This window comes from Limulus polyphemus, unplaced genomic scaffold, assembly GCF_000517525.1.
Source record: "Limulus polyphemus unplaced genomic scaffold, Limulus_polyphemus-2.1.2 Scaffold771, whole genome shotgun sequence".
Lineage (NCBI taxonomy): Eukaryota > Metazoa > Arthropoda > Merostomata > Xiphosura > Limulidae > Limulus > Limulus polyphemus.
This window is the reverse complement of record NW_013666381.1, coordinates 317368-336352: the sequence shown is the minus strand read 5'-3', so window position 1 is coordinate 336352 and position 18985 is coordinate 317368. Positions and strand designations below refer to the sequence as shown.

Below are 18985 nucleotides of genomic sequence, written 5' to 3'. Positions count from 1 at the left end.
TACACATCTATAAAACAAAGAAAAAGTTTCATCGAAAACGGTGCACGTCCGCGAGCGTTACCGACAGACAGAAATTGAGATAAGGCTTGTTTCGGCTTCTTTGGTGTATGAAACGTGAAGATATGCAAAAAGTATACTATTCTAAGCAATGTACAGACAAAACTCTTATTTTATTTATATAGATTTACGAAGTTAGAACAACAGTATCTGATGTCCGTCGACTGAAATACCAGCTTTATTGAAAGAAATTGATCAAATACAATGATTGGAGAAATTTATATATTTCTAAAGAACAAAATGACATGATTGAACATTATATCAAAATTTGATTTTTTATTGGACTTAAAGAAAATGCGATAGTAAACAGATTATCTGAATTCTGGATCAGCCGTCAGTCACGGATCAACATCAGAAAAATCATTACAAACCAACTCGGACGTTCCTGAATAAAAACCTAGTTTGATCAAGACCTACCCTTGTTGTAAGCCACAAGCACAAACTTTTACTGAATTGTTTGACAGTTATGTGTAAATATTATTACGCTCTTTATTACCTTTATCTCTGTCCAAAGTTTTGGCATAAAAGTTAACAACATTTAAGCTTTCTGTCCGAAGGCATTCAAAGTTAAATAGGCAGACGAATACTTGGTAAACTATGTAGAAAATGCTATCTACTTTTCACTTCATATTTTGTATTAAGGTGTGCAAATAACCTTAAAAACAATGTCTTATTGGCAATTAATATAGAGTAAAATATAATAATAATAATAAACAATAGTGAAGGTATGAAACTCACAAGCCATTAAATAACAACACCCGTATGTCTCATTGTTAGATGTAGAATACATATATATATATATATAGTGAAGAGCTGGAACTCGTATAAACCATTAAGTAACAACACCCGTATGTCTCGTCATCAGATAGAGAGTAAAATATAATAATAATAATAAACAATAGTGAAGGCTTGAAACTCACAAGCCATTAAATAACAACACCCGTATGTCTCATTGTTAGATGTAGAATATATATAAATAAAATATTGAAGAGTTGGAGCTCGTATAAACCATTAAGTAACAAAATCCATGTGATGATGATCGCTTAAGTTTTGCACAGTCAGCTTAATCAGGACAGCTGAGTTGATAGTAAAAACTGGCACGCGATGAAGCTTTGCACGAAAAAGTTGTGTGGTTGAATTTTAATAAACCTTCGCTTTCACTTTATTACCATTGTACTGGTAAAAAATTACGAGGGTCGCTTCCACCTGATTGTAGTATACATGAACAATGGTCACGTTTTGTTACCATATCCGCTAGTATACGTGAACAATAGTGACGTTTTGTTACCATATCCGCTAGTATACGTGAACAATGGTCACGTTTTGTTACCATATCCGCTAGTATACGTGAACAATATTCACGTTTTGTTACCATATCCGCTAGTATACGTGAACAATATTCACGTTTTGTTACCATATCCGCTAGTATACGTGAACAATATTCACGTTTTGTTACCATATCCGCTAGTATACGTGAACAATGGTCACGTTTTGTTACCATATCCGCTAGTATACGTGAACAATAGTGACGTTTTGTTACCATATCCGCTAGTATACGTGAACAATAGTGACGTTTTGTTACCATATCCGCTAGTATACGTGAACAATAGTGACGTTTTGTTACCATATGCGCTAGTATACGTGAACAATAGTGACGTTTTGTTACTATATCCGCTAGTATACGTGAACAATAGTGACGTTTTGTTACCATATCCGCTTAAATGATAAATGTTTAGAAAAGGATATGAAAATTATGGTGATTTACAATTAGTGAATTGTTGTTTATACAGTTCTTGGTTGCTGCATGATGGACTATCTATGCTATACCCACCACAGGTATCGAAACCCAATTATTAGCGTAAGCCTGCAGACTTACTGCTGAGCCACTGAGGGTGAGGGAATGGTTACATGTATAAAGTAATCTCACTAGCAATATATATATATATATATATATATATATATGAAAGAAAACACTATGTATTTATACTTATACAAATTACCAATCATGCATTTATCCATGGAAACTGTGCTTACAACCAATAATGGATGTGTTTTCTATCCAACCGCGTGGTAATAAACTATAATAAGTATTTATGTTTCCGACACAACAACTTGATGAAATAAAATAATTAATACTAGCTGAAGTACCCGTACCCTGGACGGAAGTTATATAAATTCATGATTAATGAAAGGTTATCTTAGGACATGAAAAGTTGCTTCTCTTATATGGAATTGTAAAAAACGTCCATAAAAACGGCAAAACACAAAATGTGAAACCGCAATCACATCCGCATGGACATAACAAACCTTCTTGCCAAATTTGGTGAAGATCCATTAACAGTGGTCGAAGTGGTGGTAAAAAACGCCCATAAAAATTGCAAAACGCAAAACTGAAAATTGTTTGTATCTCTCATGGACCAAATGAACCTCCAAACAAAATTTGGTGAACATCCATCTACAGGGGGCCAAAGTAGTGGTAAAAAACGCCCATAAAATCCGCAAAACGCAAATTGTAAAACTGAAAGTTTGTATACATCTCTCCATGGATCCATTGAGCCTCCAAACCGATTTTGTTGAAGATCCATCCACACCCTGCGAAGTAGTTACATGGACATACAACAGAGAGTACTATTATATCTATATAAATATGCATGTTCTGTTGATGACCTATAAACAATGCTTAATATGTATACTTTAGCTATAAATAAAACTTTTAGATATATTAGTTAATTACAGATGCTCATAAGTCACCATAAATTTGTACTTATCAAATGATACAAAGTAAAAAATAAAACTAGATCGACCAATTTTCTAGTAAACAACTTCGTGATAAACTTTATTGAATTCGTAAGTTTTCAGCGAACTACGTTCTTGTGTTAAATTTGTAGATTTCTGGTGGACATTCACAGCCCCAGTGACCTCATTAAGTATTCAGTGAACTACGTTCTGGTATTAAATTTGTAGATTTCTAGTGAACATTCATAGCCCTAGTGACGTCATTAAGTAATTGCGATATCCTAGGGTAAACATCTTTGACATTCCAAATGAACGATCCATGGTAATACATACATATGGATACATCAGACAGGAAACACACAAGTAGTACACTTATATGCAATGCAAAAATATTTAAAGAACTGGTAAGTTTAAAACTGTTTACTGCATTTCTAATCGTTGTTCGCTTACAGTTACCCACTGTGCTTAAAACCGCTCATTGACTTCTGAAATGTTAAACATTTATAGTTGTCTGCCGTGTCTGGAACCTATTTATGTTTACAGTTATATGCTATGTTTAGATTTCATTTTCATTTTTCTGCCGCTTTGGATTTGATTTATATTTACAGGTGTTTGAAACTAATTTACGTCTGAGTTTAGGACTGATTTACGTTTATAGTTTTATACTGTTTTAAGACCTCCGATCGTAATTGTTCCGCGTTTACTATGTTTCGAATTTCCATTCTAGATTATGTATATAGCATTTCGAGCTGTTCTATCAGTTTATAGTTTGATATAAACTGAGTAATTAATATTAAGCGTTAAGAAAATATTACTTGTAGGGTTATCTATTCGAGTGATTGCTAAATTTTATATATCTGTAACTTATAGAGATTACCTGATATTATTGTTGATAAACGAGTATGTTTTTTTATGGCAGATAAGCTGGCATATGCCATGGTTATGGCTTTAGTGCACCTGAAGCAGGGCGCCCATCCTGCCCGGAACGTCTGACTAATAAATTTATGTTTTTAATAGTTATAGATATAATACCATATATATACGGTGTACACTGTGACGTCAGCTACTGCTTATATCCACAACCTGATGAGCTGATGTAATGTTATGAAAAGCTTTCACTGTTTCATGGGAACACTTACCCAGATAGACACTGTGCAAGAGGGATCGCACGAACACTTGTGATCTATCTCACGATAAACAGTTTCAGTGTTCCAGAGTAACGGAATAGAGTACCATAATCGTTTCCTTTGACACAAGTCTGTTAAAGTGTTTAGATTTAGAATTTAAGCCCATGTTATGTAAACACACACAAATATGGATTCAGATTAATTTCTGGCTTTATTTTTATTCAAATTACATTTTTAAGTTAATAACTTGTTCTCTAAAAAATAAAAATTAATAGTCGTTTATTTTTCTAAAAGATGTTGATAAATTTTGAATATCTCATGATCACTTTTTTTCTTTTTATTGTTTGATGTTGAGCACAAAGCTACACAATGAGCTAGCTGTGCAGTGTCCATCGCACGGATCGAACCCCAAACTTTAGCGTGCAATATTTCAAACTTTCTGCTGAACCACTCATAGTGAGTTAGAGTTATCAAGTAGCTGGTTTAACACACCAGAAATAGGTATATAAATTGTATAGTTTAATAACAAAAATTATAGCCACCACTTTTACAACACCTACACAACTTATACTGAAATGATGACGTCGAAAATGGATCCTGACATGCTCTTAACTTAATGCGAATGAAAATGTATTTAAACGTTGAAAACTCATATTTTTAACACCTTTGCCATTTAAATTTGACATATGAGCTTAAAAAATATCTTGCCATTAAAAATGTAAGCATTCCAATTTTAGAGAATTTTAACATTTATTGGGTTTATACGGTAAAACAAATTAAGTGAAACAGCCGAATATATCTCGACTACGATGAATTCTGTCCAATCAAGTAATGGTTTACATTTAAGGCATAATGTCACTGATAAAGGTTAGGTGCAAAGAGTTTTATTGTCAGTAATAATTTAAATTTATTTTCACCAGAAATCCATGATTACAATTAGAAATGAGTTCAACATGTTTCTTTGAATTAATCTTGTTTGATACGTTACACATTAAAAACTTCATGTTATTAATAGTTTGTAACATGTCATAACAACGATAGTTTACAGACGTCTTGTGACAAACTGTAAAATAGAAATATTTTTCAAACTTTCGTAAACCAAAAATATTTAGTTATAACTTTCGATTTGTATCACCATGCATGTAAAAGAACTTCAAACACTTTTGATTATATGTATTTGTTTGTTGAATTTCGCCCAAAGCTACCCGAGAGCTGTCTGCGCTAGCTGTTCCTAATTTTGAAGGGATAGACTAGAGGGAAGGCAACATCACCCACCGTCAACTCTTGGGGTTCTCCTTTATAACGAATAGTGGATTTACCGTCACATGGTAACGCCCCCCATGGCTGAAAAGGCGAACATGTTTTATGACGGTATTTTAACCCCCTACTCAGAGACTGCAAGTCGTGTATCCTAACCACCAGGCCATGCCAACGCCTATTAATTATGACACGTCAATATGACATGGAATAGTTTACACATATATTTTGCGGACGATTGTAAAAGCCATATCTTGTCATATATATAGACATGTTCTACTGCTCTGCAAGTCTTATCAAAGTTTGAAACTTTTTTCTTTTTTTCACTTTTCACTGAACCACATAGGAAAAAACTTGCTACGAACCAATATCAGAAACATGTACGCGTTGTTAAAAGTCTATTTTTATTTAGTATTTGTTTCTTTACAAGCTGCATTTTAAAAGGATGAGGCACCCCCACCTACTACGAAATCTTGTAACAGATTGAGTAACCGATCATCTCATAACCCAGTCATCATGCCCGGACATACTCCGGGCTTAGAGCCACTATTACGGAAACACGAGTAAATATGGAAACATGTTCCGACACTCTCCCGTGTCCTCTCCAGTCAATATTTTGTTTCTGTTCAAGAAAGTTCGTCGTGGAAAATTTGTTAATACATACTGTAAGTTTTAACTTAAGTTTCCTGTTGTTAGCATTACGACTGACGTTTTGGAAACAAAATGTTCTTGAGCTTTTTATCACAGAAATGATCTTAATACGAACTTTAAGAATATGAAACCGAATAAGTAGAGTATCAGAATGGTAGCAGTGGTAAACAGAAGCAGGACAGCGATTTCTAGAATCCATGGGAGCAGTGGAGGATTTGTATTTTATTTATATTCACACCCCCACCGTATTCTGTGAACTATTTGGTTTTGTCTCCTTTCACATATGCATCCATTACCGACGAAAACGGTGATTATCCTTTCACACATGCATGCATTACCGACGAAAACGGTGATGATCCATCCACACATGCATCCATTACCGACGAAAACGGTGATGATCCATCCACACATGCATCCATTACCGACGAAAACGGTGATGATCCATCCACACATGCACGCATTACCGACGAAAACGGTGATGATCCATCCACACATGCACGCATTACCGACGAAAACGGTGATGATCCATCCACACATGCACGCATTACCGACGAAAACGGTGATGATCCATCCACACATGCACGCATTACCGACGAAAACTGTGATGACCCTTTCACACATGCATCCATTACTGACGAAAACGGTGATGATTTCTAATCCTTCACATCCACCTTTATTACACGAACTTATGAGAAATGTACTCTCACCACATACCGGATCTGTAGGAGACCTAATTTAATCTTCTTCCTATACTTGTGGAATGGAGTTAAAACAGTTTCGTAACACTTTGTGTTGGCTAAATAGATTAGTAATTGTACTAGAAACTTCTATGACCTAGCCTTGGGTCACATAATTATGATAATTCAAGCAGAAGTTAGATACTGCTAGTACTATTTCAGCGAGTGTACCTTTCATTATTTTCTAGAACAAATGGGAAGTGTTGCGACTTTGACCTCTTGAACTCAATTTATTTCCAAATTATACCAAGAACGCTTCTCGTGCGTGTTGGAAACCCTCATTTTACTGTTCTCTAGTTACTCCACATCTGCATAAGTAACAAGAATTTCTATACTAAACGAGACCTAAATCCAATGATATGATTGATATACTGTCAAATCGCTTAACTAATGTTATATTATGTATAAAGCAAAGCAAATAGTAATATGTTATAAGATATGGAATATATATGTTTAATTGAATCATGCAAGTCACGTCAATAAACGCCTATAAACAGGAGATCAACAAAATAGGCCATTTACTCATTTTATCCTATAAAAATATTCATGGGAGCATTTAATAAAAATATAAATTTTCGTAACATCATATTATTAACGCTTCTTCAAATGGCTTGATAATTAGTTTTATCCAGATGAGGTATTGGAGATAGGAAGTCCCAATAATACGTCAGATGTAGGAAATTTTCGTTGATAAAAGAAAACCATAAACAAAAAGAGTTTAATGTGGCAAGAAAAGTCACTTAAATACAAATGTGTTCAAAGAGGTTAATTAAAAAAAAAGAAGGAAAATTCAGTGTTAATTTGGCTAATTAATAATTGGAAGAAAACTGTATACAAGGACTTGATTTTATCGAAAAATGTGAAATGTCTTCATTAAGATAGGTTTAGTTTTTGAATGACTTGTGTGTGTATACGCGCGCATGCGTGTTTCTTCGCAAAGGAAATGAAAACGTTAGCTATACGTTCGTTACAAAACAGTTTTAAAAGCAGTCATACGTTCATATTGCACACCAAATTAAAAATGCGTATTTTTTGCGAATCTAATTCAAGGTATTTGACGCTCAAGCATAAGCCTATCACTGATACTTTACTCATGACATGATAATACTGACATGTTGTATTCGTTTAAGGGTAGTTGCATCACTTGAAATGAACGTTATTCGTGCATTCTTTTTCAACTGTTTTTAAGTTTAACCCATTTATAGTCGTTAAGGCGTTGTATTTAATATAACAAGAAATGTTAAAAAAGTTAGGAAAAGCTGCTACGTAGTAAGCTAATATATAACAAGTAGTATATACAGACACATATATCTATACATGTATGGATAAGTAATGGGTTATACTCTATACATATATGGATAAGTAATGGGTTATACTCTATACATATATGGATAAGTAATGGGTTATACTCTATACATATATGGATAAGTAATGGATTATACAGATGTAGCTTTACTGGGCCTGAAAACATTCTTCTCAATGAAAAACTGTCATAAGCGTTTTTTTGTATTTCTCTCTGTGGATATTTGTGTGTGAAACCCCGCGGTTAGACACTGGTCTTCGAAGCAAAACAACATTCTTGATAACACTAGTTACCTCGTAGCTGGAACAAGTTAAATCATTAATTTTACATGTAGGGGTCGCATCTATCTTAGCAAGCCACACTTGCTACACTCGTTACTGATTACCCCATTCAAACCAATTGAAAGAAAATGCTATCTCTAGGTTCTATCAACCTTCTACAGTGTCCTGTTATTGGTTAAGACACTATGATTTTAAATCTGACGTTTACTTTTCTAATAGCTCTGCTCATTTAAACCCAATGGCTTTCTGGGCGAATCGTATTTAAAAGATTCAATGGAATTTTTATTTTAGTCTTTACTTTGCCTCAAAAACAATCTGTGAAGTATACATTTTCCACTGAGTATATTTCATAATGCGAATATAAAAACTATTAGTGAAAAATTCCATTTTATATAAATAGAAAGATCAACAATGTCCCAAAAAGGCTCCCCTGATGGCTTACCTATACGTGATTTTTCTCTCTTTTGGCATCGTCAGAATGATACACCGTCTTTTCTGATTCATTGGTTTACGCTAGCTTTGCAATCAGACAGATCATGTAAAGTGCACTAATGAGATATAAGGATGATATTAGATAAGTCAGGTGTGCGGTAAAACGAAATAGGGCTTTATACTTTGGTTACTGTGTCGACATTTGTAAAAATATAACCACAGGTCGAGCGAACAATATTTTCCTTAGAGCATTTCTAGAAGATTATGAAAATAAACATTGGTCTATTCTCATACACAAATATGAAACAATACGACAACTGTCACTACACAGACACTCTGAAAGACTATTGAGGGAGAGAGATCAAACTGTTCTGTGTAATAGAAACAATATTTTAGGAAACTATCTTGTATGAAGATGATGATTAAAGATACACACATGGGTAGATGTTAAAATAAATAATTTGTGCGCTTATGACAAACATTGTTAACGGATAAAAATAATTCTACGTGTGTGTGTGTGTGTGTTCAAAAATAATTCTGTATTTATAAACTAGAAAACTTTAGAGGCAAAAAAAGCAGTTCCATATGTTTGTATTTATAACAAAATAATCTGTATTAATGTGAAAGTTCTAAAACACATACACACAAAACGCTTAAGTATTTATCGCTTTAATCTATGTGACAATGTTCAAAGACGTACTGTTGTATGTGTGTAACAATTTTTAAACAACTATGTATAAAACAAAAGAAGATAATTAAGTAATTAAAACAGAGCCAGAAAAAATCAGCACGTGTGTAACAATGTTGGAAGGAAGGCTATATATATATATTTGTGGTAAAAGTGTCACATTTCACCATAAGCTTGACAGAAATAGGAATTCGACAATGCAGTTAAAACAATGTTTGTGACTATATATAAAACATATCGGAATGTTTTAATGAAATCTATTACTAAGTAATTTTTCTATATCCGCAAATGAAACAAAGCGCAATAAAACTGCCTAATTAATGTTCTAATACTGTAGTTTTAACGATTTACAATGTCAAATAAGTTTATTTAAAAGTAATATTACTGACTTATGTTACTTAAACTAAGCCTCAATTTATTAACATACAACAATCTCTCGATGTTGTGCTGTATATTTTTTACTTCAGCTGCAATTCTTTTTATCAATATTTTCGTATATGAAATTAATGTACTCATAACTAAACACAAACTGTTCTTAGTTGAAACAAATTAATTACTATTAAAACTCTTAATGCATTAATCCCAGAACAAGCACATCTTACATGAAACGTAATCTCAGCTGTACTTTAACATGCTTTTTGCTGTCCAATAATTTAGTTCCTGAAAAAAAATATCATCATACACACACAAATTAACAAAAAAGGATTTTTTCATTTGTTTGTTCGTCAATGTCATTATCAAATGAATCACATTTGAAGTCAACATTTAATAGTTTTCTTTAGTATTGTTTCTAATTGCGTTTGAAATGGAAGTCAGGATTGCACCACGAGTTATAAGGTAGAGCTGCCTGCAATGCGTGCTTTACCGCACAGTGATATTATTATACCGTAAAGTACACATCACAGGGGCGATACTACATTTACCAGTAGGCAGACTAGAGTTATCTACAGTTTTAATTGCATCATATCTGTTTTATTTTAATACAGATATTTGAGAAAAGAAAAAGAAAAAAAGACGAATGAGAAAATGCCCTTTAATCTCCTTTGTAAAACAATAAAAAAAATGAAATGGAATTATATTACGAATGTACATACTTTAATTTTGATCTGGTATGATCGATTCTCTGTTCACGCCCAGCTCCGTGACGTCATCGTGCAGGCGCCTGTTAAGAATGTTGTAGATAGTTTAGTAATAAAAAAATAATAAAGATCTGCTCGAATATTAATTTTACATATACCGTTTCTCCTTGAGAGATCACTAGACACGGTAATCTAAAACAACAAACAGTTCTGATTATTGTTTCGTGAAAAACTATTTTTAAACTATATTAAACATTTTTGCAAATAAATAGCAATTAATATAACAAAAGAAAAGCTTTTAGATTTCGCTAACAGCCTTCTCAGCAAAAATGTTACATTGGAGGATCGAATAATACCTATTTTTTGTAGCCATGTTATGAGTATGTTGACGTTGACTAATAATTTAACGTCATCGTAAATGTCAACCATCACTAAGAGTTATACATTGAAATATTTCTTGAGAGTAATACTCAAGAAAAAGCATTTCAAACCTAAACGATAATAATAACTGATCATTGTAAAAATGCATCCAGCTTGGCAAATTCACCCTATTTTTATTGTCTAGTCTAAATATAATAAACCAATACAAGAAGGTTAATATTAACAATTATAATAAAAACAGAAATCATGAATGTATAAAATGTTGTTCAAATAAAAAATATCAATAAAGAAATTAAAGTTAATTTCAGCTGAACGATTAAATATCATTGACTAGTTAGTTTGATATAATTATAAATGGATTTTTTTAACAGCCGTTTTTTAATATTGCTTAAAATACTTTTCGAAACGTTACACTATAAAGAACGCGTACTTTCTTAATGCACTCACCTTTTGGTGGCTGTGACCAGAAGCTGTACTTTGTAGAAAAATTAATAAAAAAGAAACTTACCTTGATCTTCTTGATGCTCTACCTTAACATTAAGAATGATTCTAAAAGGATACGAAATAAGGTTCACTTGTCCGCCACTGCACTGCTATCACACATCTGTTTCTATAGCAACGGCACTAATGTTGTTACTTGGTTGAGGTTTATAGTTGGGCTTCTTGTCCAAATGGTCACAGCTGAGAAGAACCCCTTCCTCGAGCTCCATAATGTCTGACCCCGACTCACTCAAAGAGTCACGACGAGGTTTTAGCCCCACTGTTCCTGGCAGGTAGGGACAGGCTGTCACGTGATTAAAGTTTTGTGATTGCATCTCCTCTTGGTCGGTTTCTCGGTGATAGAAGTAGTTGAAATTAGATACGATCACGGGAACTGGAAGCGCTATGGTCAGCACACCTGCTATGGCGCACAAAGAGCCCACAATCTTGCCCCACACACCTATAGGACACATATCCCCGTAACCCACGGTTGTCATGGTTACAACGGCCCACCAGAAGGCATCCGGAATGGATTTGAAGTTGGACCTTTCGTTGTCGGCCTCAGCGTAGTAGACAGTGCTGGAGAAGAGAATGACTCCTATGAACAGGAAGAAGATGAGTAGGCCTAGCTCTCTCATACTTGCCTTCAGTGTCCGACCCAGGATCTGGAGGCCTTTGGAGTGTCTAGATAGTTTGAAAATTCTGAAGACTCGCACCAAACGGATAACCCTTAGAATGGCTAATGACATGGCCTGGTTATTGCTGACCCTCTCATTCGTTTGGACAGGGGAGCGGTTGTTTTCCCCGGCCATCACTGTCCCCAGGGTGATAAAGTAGGGAATGATGGCCACTAAATCTATGGAGTTCATGACGTCCTTGAAAAAGGCTATTTTATCAGGGCAGGCCAGGAAGCGTACCAACAACTCAAAAGTAAACCATACTATACAACAAGTTTCAATCAAAAAGAAAGGCTCGATCAATTTGGGCACTTCATCTTCTACAACTTTGAGAATGCCATTAGTGGTGTTGAAGACTTTGTAATGTTTAAAGTTCGGCAAGGTCTCCAGGCAAAATATGACGATGGACAGGAGGATAATAACGACGGAGATAATGGCGATGAGCCGCGCCCCCTGAGAACTTTCTGGATATTCAAACAGTAGCCACATTTTTTGCTGAAGTTCGTGTGTTGGAAGAGGCTTTTCTTCTTCCTTGATAAATCCTTCATCTTCCCGGAACTTGTTGAAGGCCACTTCGCCCAGTTCGTAGAACTTAATCTCCTCTGCAAATATGTCTAAAGGTACATTAACAGGTCGCCGAAGCCGCCCGCCACTTTGATAATAGTAAAGGATTGCATCGAAGCATGGCCGGTTTCTGTCGAAGAAGTATTCATTCCGGAGAGGGTCAAAGTACCGTATACGCCGTGCTGGATCACCGAGAAGAGTGTCGGGGAACTGATTCAACGTCCGGAGCTGGGTTTCGAACCGTAGGCCACTTACGTTCACTACAACTCGCTCACAGTAGTCGTGATCGTGTGGGATAGGTTCAAAGTTGCCGCTACAGTTGATCTGGCCCAAACCTTGATGTCCTAGCAAACCGTCTCCATCACAGCAGTTTTCGTCACCAGTGAGCTTCGGTAGGGACCTGGGTGAGGACGGGAGAAAAGATGAAGATTTACGACGTGTAGCAGGAAAATGAAACAAACTACCGTTACCAGTGTCTTGACTACCCATCTCTCCCTTACTAGCTGACGGCCGCCGGTGGCCTTTCTCGGCCCGCCGCGGCCGCAGCACGGGGGATAATCCCCACTTATCACCAAATTGTAGCTTTGAAATTTTGGTGAGAATTTTGATACCAGTTCGGACGGAACCCACTACACCTGCCAGGGTGATAATACTTATATGGCCACTGCCGAACTGGCCCTAGTGGCGCGATCCAAACAGAAGTCGCGGGAAACTACCTGGACTGTTAAACAATTTCATGAAATGGTTGTCGGGCTGCAGCACGCGACATACACGCCGCCAATCACAATGACGTCACACCCGTGTTCTGCTCGAAAGTGAGAGGTACAAGTTGACTGGAACTGCTCTGTCTGTCCGTGAACCGCGAGCCTACCAACTTGACTGAATCGATATGGGCTAGTCTGTCTGATTACAGGCGAGTGAGCGACTCTTTGTGCATGCCCTGCTGGCGCTACTAGCACTGGTGTCGCACTCAGAGTACTCTATGAATACTTTTCTGAAGCTATGATAAAAACGACAATCATTGCTCAACATTGCATAGTATATACAGTAAAAACAAACAAACTATGCTTGTTTTGTTAAGTCCCAAATCATAATTTTATAGGGTTGTATTCATCAGTTCCTTATATCTGTAGAGCTACAAGCGTGTAGCTTGTAAATAATGCAAAAAGAAATAAAATCTACCAAAAAAAAGGTAACATTTGAGTTGTTTTGTTTCAATTATTAAAACCATGTTATTACGAATATTTTAATTTTGACTATTTTATCTACAAATAATTGATTTATGTAATGTCAAAAATAGTTTTCTTCACCAACTGAGGCTAGTGTGTATGTAGTCCTAAACTAGCTTATATTTGAATGAATAACTAAAGTTCAAATTAACTACTTATATTTATAAAGTATGACGTTACTAAGATTCAAAAGTGTTTGTCTGAGTAAATAAATACGACCGGAAAATATCACTATAAAGTCTAATACTTCACATTTTTTTAGCATGATGTTTGGTATTTTTTACCTTAACAGCACGTTTTGACACGCATTATTTAAACGGCCAGGTCAGTGTCCTTTAATGTTTAGTATTCGCCATATTTTATTCGGATATTCATAACTGAATACTTGGACCGATCACAACGCCTTCCCCAGCAGAAAATTCTGAGCATGTTCAGAGACACACTGCGGTTTAAACTACCTATGAAGGCGGGAAGTTCAAAAACAGGAAATATTTTGCGGATATCCGGTTTGTTTGTTGCCCAAACAAGCGCGAAAGGAGACGTCTTGATTTTTTACTATGTACATAAAAAGTATTTTCTGACGCATTGTTAAAGATATGGTTTGCATGTCTTCAAAAATTATTAACTTATTTAATAAACACTTAAAAAATTACATTAACTATTTCATTATTCCTCAACTTTATTATTTACCCCAAACAAGGCTTATCGTCTAACTAATCAATCTCTCTATAACCACATTTTGAAAAATTAGTTTGTTTTTTGTAAAAAAAAATTATAAGATATATAACATTAATGTTTTACTATACTAAATATATGCGAAAGCAGTGCATTTCACTTTACTTTGGGTCTAGTGCCGATATTTTCCCCAAACGTAAGTCGCAGCTAAGTCAAATCACTAATTGTTTTCTGTCGGATTAGAGGAACGTCACAAATCACTCTCCAGTAGGCCTCATTTTGAGGTATATATTTAATGTCACAGCACAGTTCTATTCTTAGATTTGTATGTAGGGAAAAGCGATCAAAATACTTAAAAAATAAAAAAATAAACACGCTGCGTGTTAAGTGTCCATGTCATTATCGAGTGTCTGTGGTTTTTGTGACTTGTCCTCAGACAAACGACTGACAAACTCTACTGTTAACATATTATATTCGTTTGGATACCAAAACGAGCTTTAACTGAAAGCTTCACAGTTTGTAGTTAAAGGTACTTAACGTCAACAAGCTTGTAAGCTGCCGTTTTCAAAGAATGTACACAGATTAAGTCTCCAATTTGTTTATGTAAGCTATTCCGCTAATATTGTAATACATACAGACATAAACGCTGTTGCTTAACGTTACGAATTTAGGAATTTTAAACTGCCAGTGAAGTTTTGAATATAAACGAATTAGGTAATTTTTTACAGCATTCAGTAACCAAAAGTGATATATTCAGCCAATAGCCATGGTTCAAGTTCTTCAATTTTGGTGAATCAGTAAAAATAAAGTGTTACGTTTTATATATATTATACAGTGGGTTTAATTTCTCAATTTTTTAAATCACAAATACTGTTTAACAAATACTACGAAAAATAGTTTGTTACTTGAAAACTGCAAATCGAAAGCACATGATAAACAATGGCAAGACTTTTCACTACTGGATTTAAAAATATTTTTCTTCCAAATCAATCTGCCCGTAAGTTTTTAGTTACGGTAACAAAAGCCACATCGAAACATAAGAATTTCAGGCTACTGTAGTGCTTATGCTGAAGATATTTCGCCTTACGGTCATAGTGGTACCAAAACATGCGTTTATATTTTTGAACTACTGACCAGAGGGAAAAGTAGCCAGTCAACAGCATGGTACCACCTTTCATTTATACTAAAAGATTGACGGTTTAAAGCACGGGGGATAATTCGTGGTATCATTGAGTCGCCAGCTCCGAAATACAGAGATCTACAAATAAGGTCAACCCGTGCCTCCATACGAAACTAAATTTGAAAAAAAAAAACTACTTTAGAAAACCTTAAAAATGTTGATTTCGCTTTTAAACAGCACTATATGTGCTGTATAATTTAGATTACTATCTTTATCGACAAATTATACCCAAGTTTATGATTTGGTCGTAAAATTTCATAGGTGTTGGATTAGTTCAGAGTGAATTTAAATTATCAAGATTAAGCCATTATGTGACAAAAATGTGTGTGTGTGTGTGTCACCAAACTTGGCATGTACCGAGGTGACGTACACCGAGTGGTCACAAGTAAATAGACACCTAATATTTCGTCATTTAACTGATTTATGCTAACTAATTTGTGTTCATAGACCACTATATAAATGAAAATGGTCCACATACTAATTGTATTGTGCTACAACATGCCTAGAACTCAAGGTTCTCTCGATTTGTCAGATTTTGTTAGAGAAAGGATAGTTGGTCAAGCAGATGGTGGAATAAGTCAGACGCAAATTTCGCAGAATTTGGGAATCCCGCTTTCGACAGTCAACAGAATCATCGTGAAGTTCAGGAAACACGGCAAGGAAACAACTGAGCAGCGTCCGGGTGTCCTGGATTTATATGTGTAAAATGAAGAAATACTTTGGACTTTACAATGTATGCAGATAGCCAAGATGGTTGAGAAGCAATTATATTGTTAGCTTTACAATGTATGCAGATAGCCAAGATGGTTGAGAAGCAATTATATTGTTAGTATTTGAAAAAAAACAACTTTGGACTTTACAATGTATGCAGATAGCCAAGATGGTTGAGAAGCAATTATATTATATTGTTAGTATTTGAAGAAAAAACAAGCTTTTGCTTATTCTTCAAAGGTTTTGTTCGATCATTCTGATGTATATTCTTCAAAAACCGGATACATATCCAATCTTCAACGAAAAGAAAAACATCAAGGCCACATGTAAGCTGGCTTTTAAATATATATATATGCGCTTATACAGTTATACACTGTATTTAGAAATGTTTATATCTTAGCCTAACTAATGTTCACTGAATGAAATAATATAGTAAGTGTTTACTAAACCAAACCATACTGTAACAATTTAGTGTTTACTGAATCAAATCCTAATGAGCAAGTTACTGATGCCTAAACTAAATCGTGTTGTATTTAGTGTTTACGAAACTTATTCCACCTGTATTGAGTTTTTAATGAATGTCCACTAACAAGATCTTATCAACTATCGGTAATTATGTGTAACAGATTATAACTGTAAACTTTCATATGTTATAAACCTTATTCAGGAAAAGGAAACTAACATACTTTGATATTTGACATAATTAAAATGGTTGAATTTATTATAGTGCTTTTGAAAAAAAAACTATACGTCAGTCTTGTTAATACATTAAAGCACCCCGATGGACAAGTTACTTAAAGCTTAAACATCATACATCTTTAAAGCTGTCAACTGAATAAAAATGAATGCAGCATAAGTTTTCATACTATAAATATAGGAACAAATATTGTAACAGAGAAAAATAAATTGATTCACCGGTACTGAACTTTCTGAATACATATACCACCCCCCTCAGAGACTCAGCAGCAAGTACGAGAGCATATAACACTAACAATTGGGTTTCGATACCTATGGTGGGCTGAGTACAGATAACCCATTATGTAGCTTTGTGCTTAACAAACAAATGTAATTTGTTAACTTGATTCATTGTATCACAAAGAGTGCAACCAACAAAAGCCCTTGTCTATTATTGAAAAAAGCTTGTAAGAGAAACTAAGACATTCACATTTTAATCATTATTTATTCGGTTACTTCACAGTTTAGTTGTGTAATCTATGTTCATAAAAGGCATATGCGTTTTAACGTTCACAGAATGACACCTGTTCAAGGTGTCTCGTAACAAATCCAATTTTAAAATAATTATTGTTGAACCTTTAAAAAATCGAAAACTTGAAGTATTTAATACTTCAACATAGGGTGACTAATGAAAAAGCAAATTCAAAATTATATTTTAAAAGCTACAACTGCCAGGGCAAATTTTCGCCAGAATAATGTTAAGGATCATGTGTTTATACACAGGTAGGGAGTTCCAAAACCACACCTTATTGCACATCTAAGTTGACTCTCTTAGAAACTAATATCGCATTACCTTTATTTCTCGTTCAACAATACAGTATTTGTGGTTTTAATGATACGAGTTTCATGGTATTTCGAAGATCAACGAACATTGGCGGGAATAGATGATGCTCGCAGTATCTTAATTTAGTGATAGACTTGATAAGGCGATTGATAAAAGCGGAAACTATATTGAACACTTTCTGCGACTTTTTTTCACGTCCTTTACCATGTGGAGGAAAACCTCGCAGAAAGTGTTCAATATAGTAAAGTCTCCACATGGTAAAGGATGTTAAAAAGCTCGCTGAAAGTGTTCAATATAGTAAAGTTTTTCAACATCCTTTACCATCTGGAGACTTTACTATATTGAACACTTTCTACGAGATTTTTTTTTAACATCCTTTACCATATTTTCTGTACAAAAGCCATGATTCTCAACGTACCTCTGGTGAAATTTAGTTCTCATAGGATATAATGATTTTAATTATAGAATTTATTGTTTGTTTGTAATTAAACACAAAGCTACACAATGGGCTATCTGTGCTCTGCCCACCACGGGTATCGAAAACCGGATTATAGCGTTGTGAGTCCGCAGACATACCGCTGTGCTACTGGGGGACTTTTTTTTTTTCAAACGAGTCGAATATAATAAAATATTTAGCAATACACACACTTCAAAAATATTAAAAGGACCATGAGATTCGAAATACTGTATTTTTTAATATATTTAGTTGGTTGGAAGCGCTTTCGCAGCTTACACTGCTCATCAGCCAACCTAATTAAGTACAATATATAATACTAATTGACAACTGTATATTTCGCGCCAAATTATATGGACCAAAGGCTATTCATAAGACAGAAATTACCAGTTGTCACTATGTATACCCCAGGATTAAAAGTTGAAATCAAGGAGAGTAAAAGTTTCATCAATTCTTGTACATTCATAGCCATAAGTAACGTCAATATTATTGTAGCTTATAGACAGCCAAAAGAGTTGAACCGTTTACTATGTTATAAATATAAAACTGAAAATAGACCAAAAAGGTATCACTCAGTGTAATAATTTATGCCAACTCTGTAATCCAGGTTATATTATCAATACCAAATAGGTATCACTCAGTGTAATAATTTATGCCAACTCTGTAATCCAGGTTATATTATCAATACCAAAAAGGTATCATTCAGTGTAATAATTTATGCCAACTCTGTAATCCAGGTTATATTATCAATACCAAATAGGTATCAC

The 18985-nt window shown here is 34.6% G+C and overlaps 1 protein-coding gene across 1 annotated transcript in view; it reads right to left on the bottom strand.

Annotated features, from left to right (window-relative positions):
- LOC106460447 (potassium voltage-gated channel protein Shaker-like) overlaps window positions 1-18985 on the bottom strand; it is a 150009-nt gene that overhangs the window by 36935 nt on the left and 94089 nt on the right. The window contains exon 2 of the mRNA XM_013920141.2: window positions 11291-12850. Within this exon, the coding sequence (XP_013775595.2) occupies window positions 11326-12850 (1525 nt within the window). The 3' untranslated portion in view covers window positions 11291-11325. The remainder of the gene's footprint in view (window positions 1-11290; window positions 12851-18985) is intronic.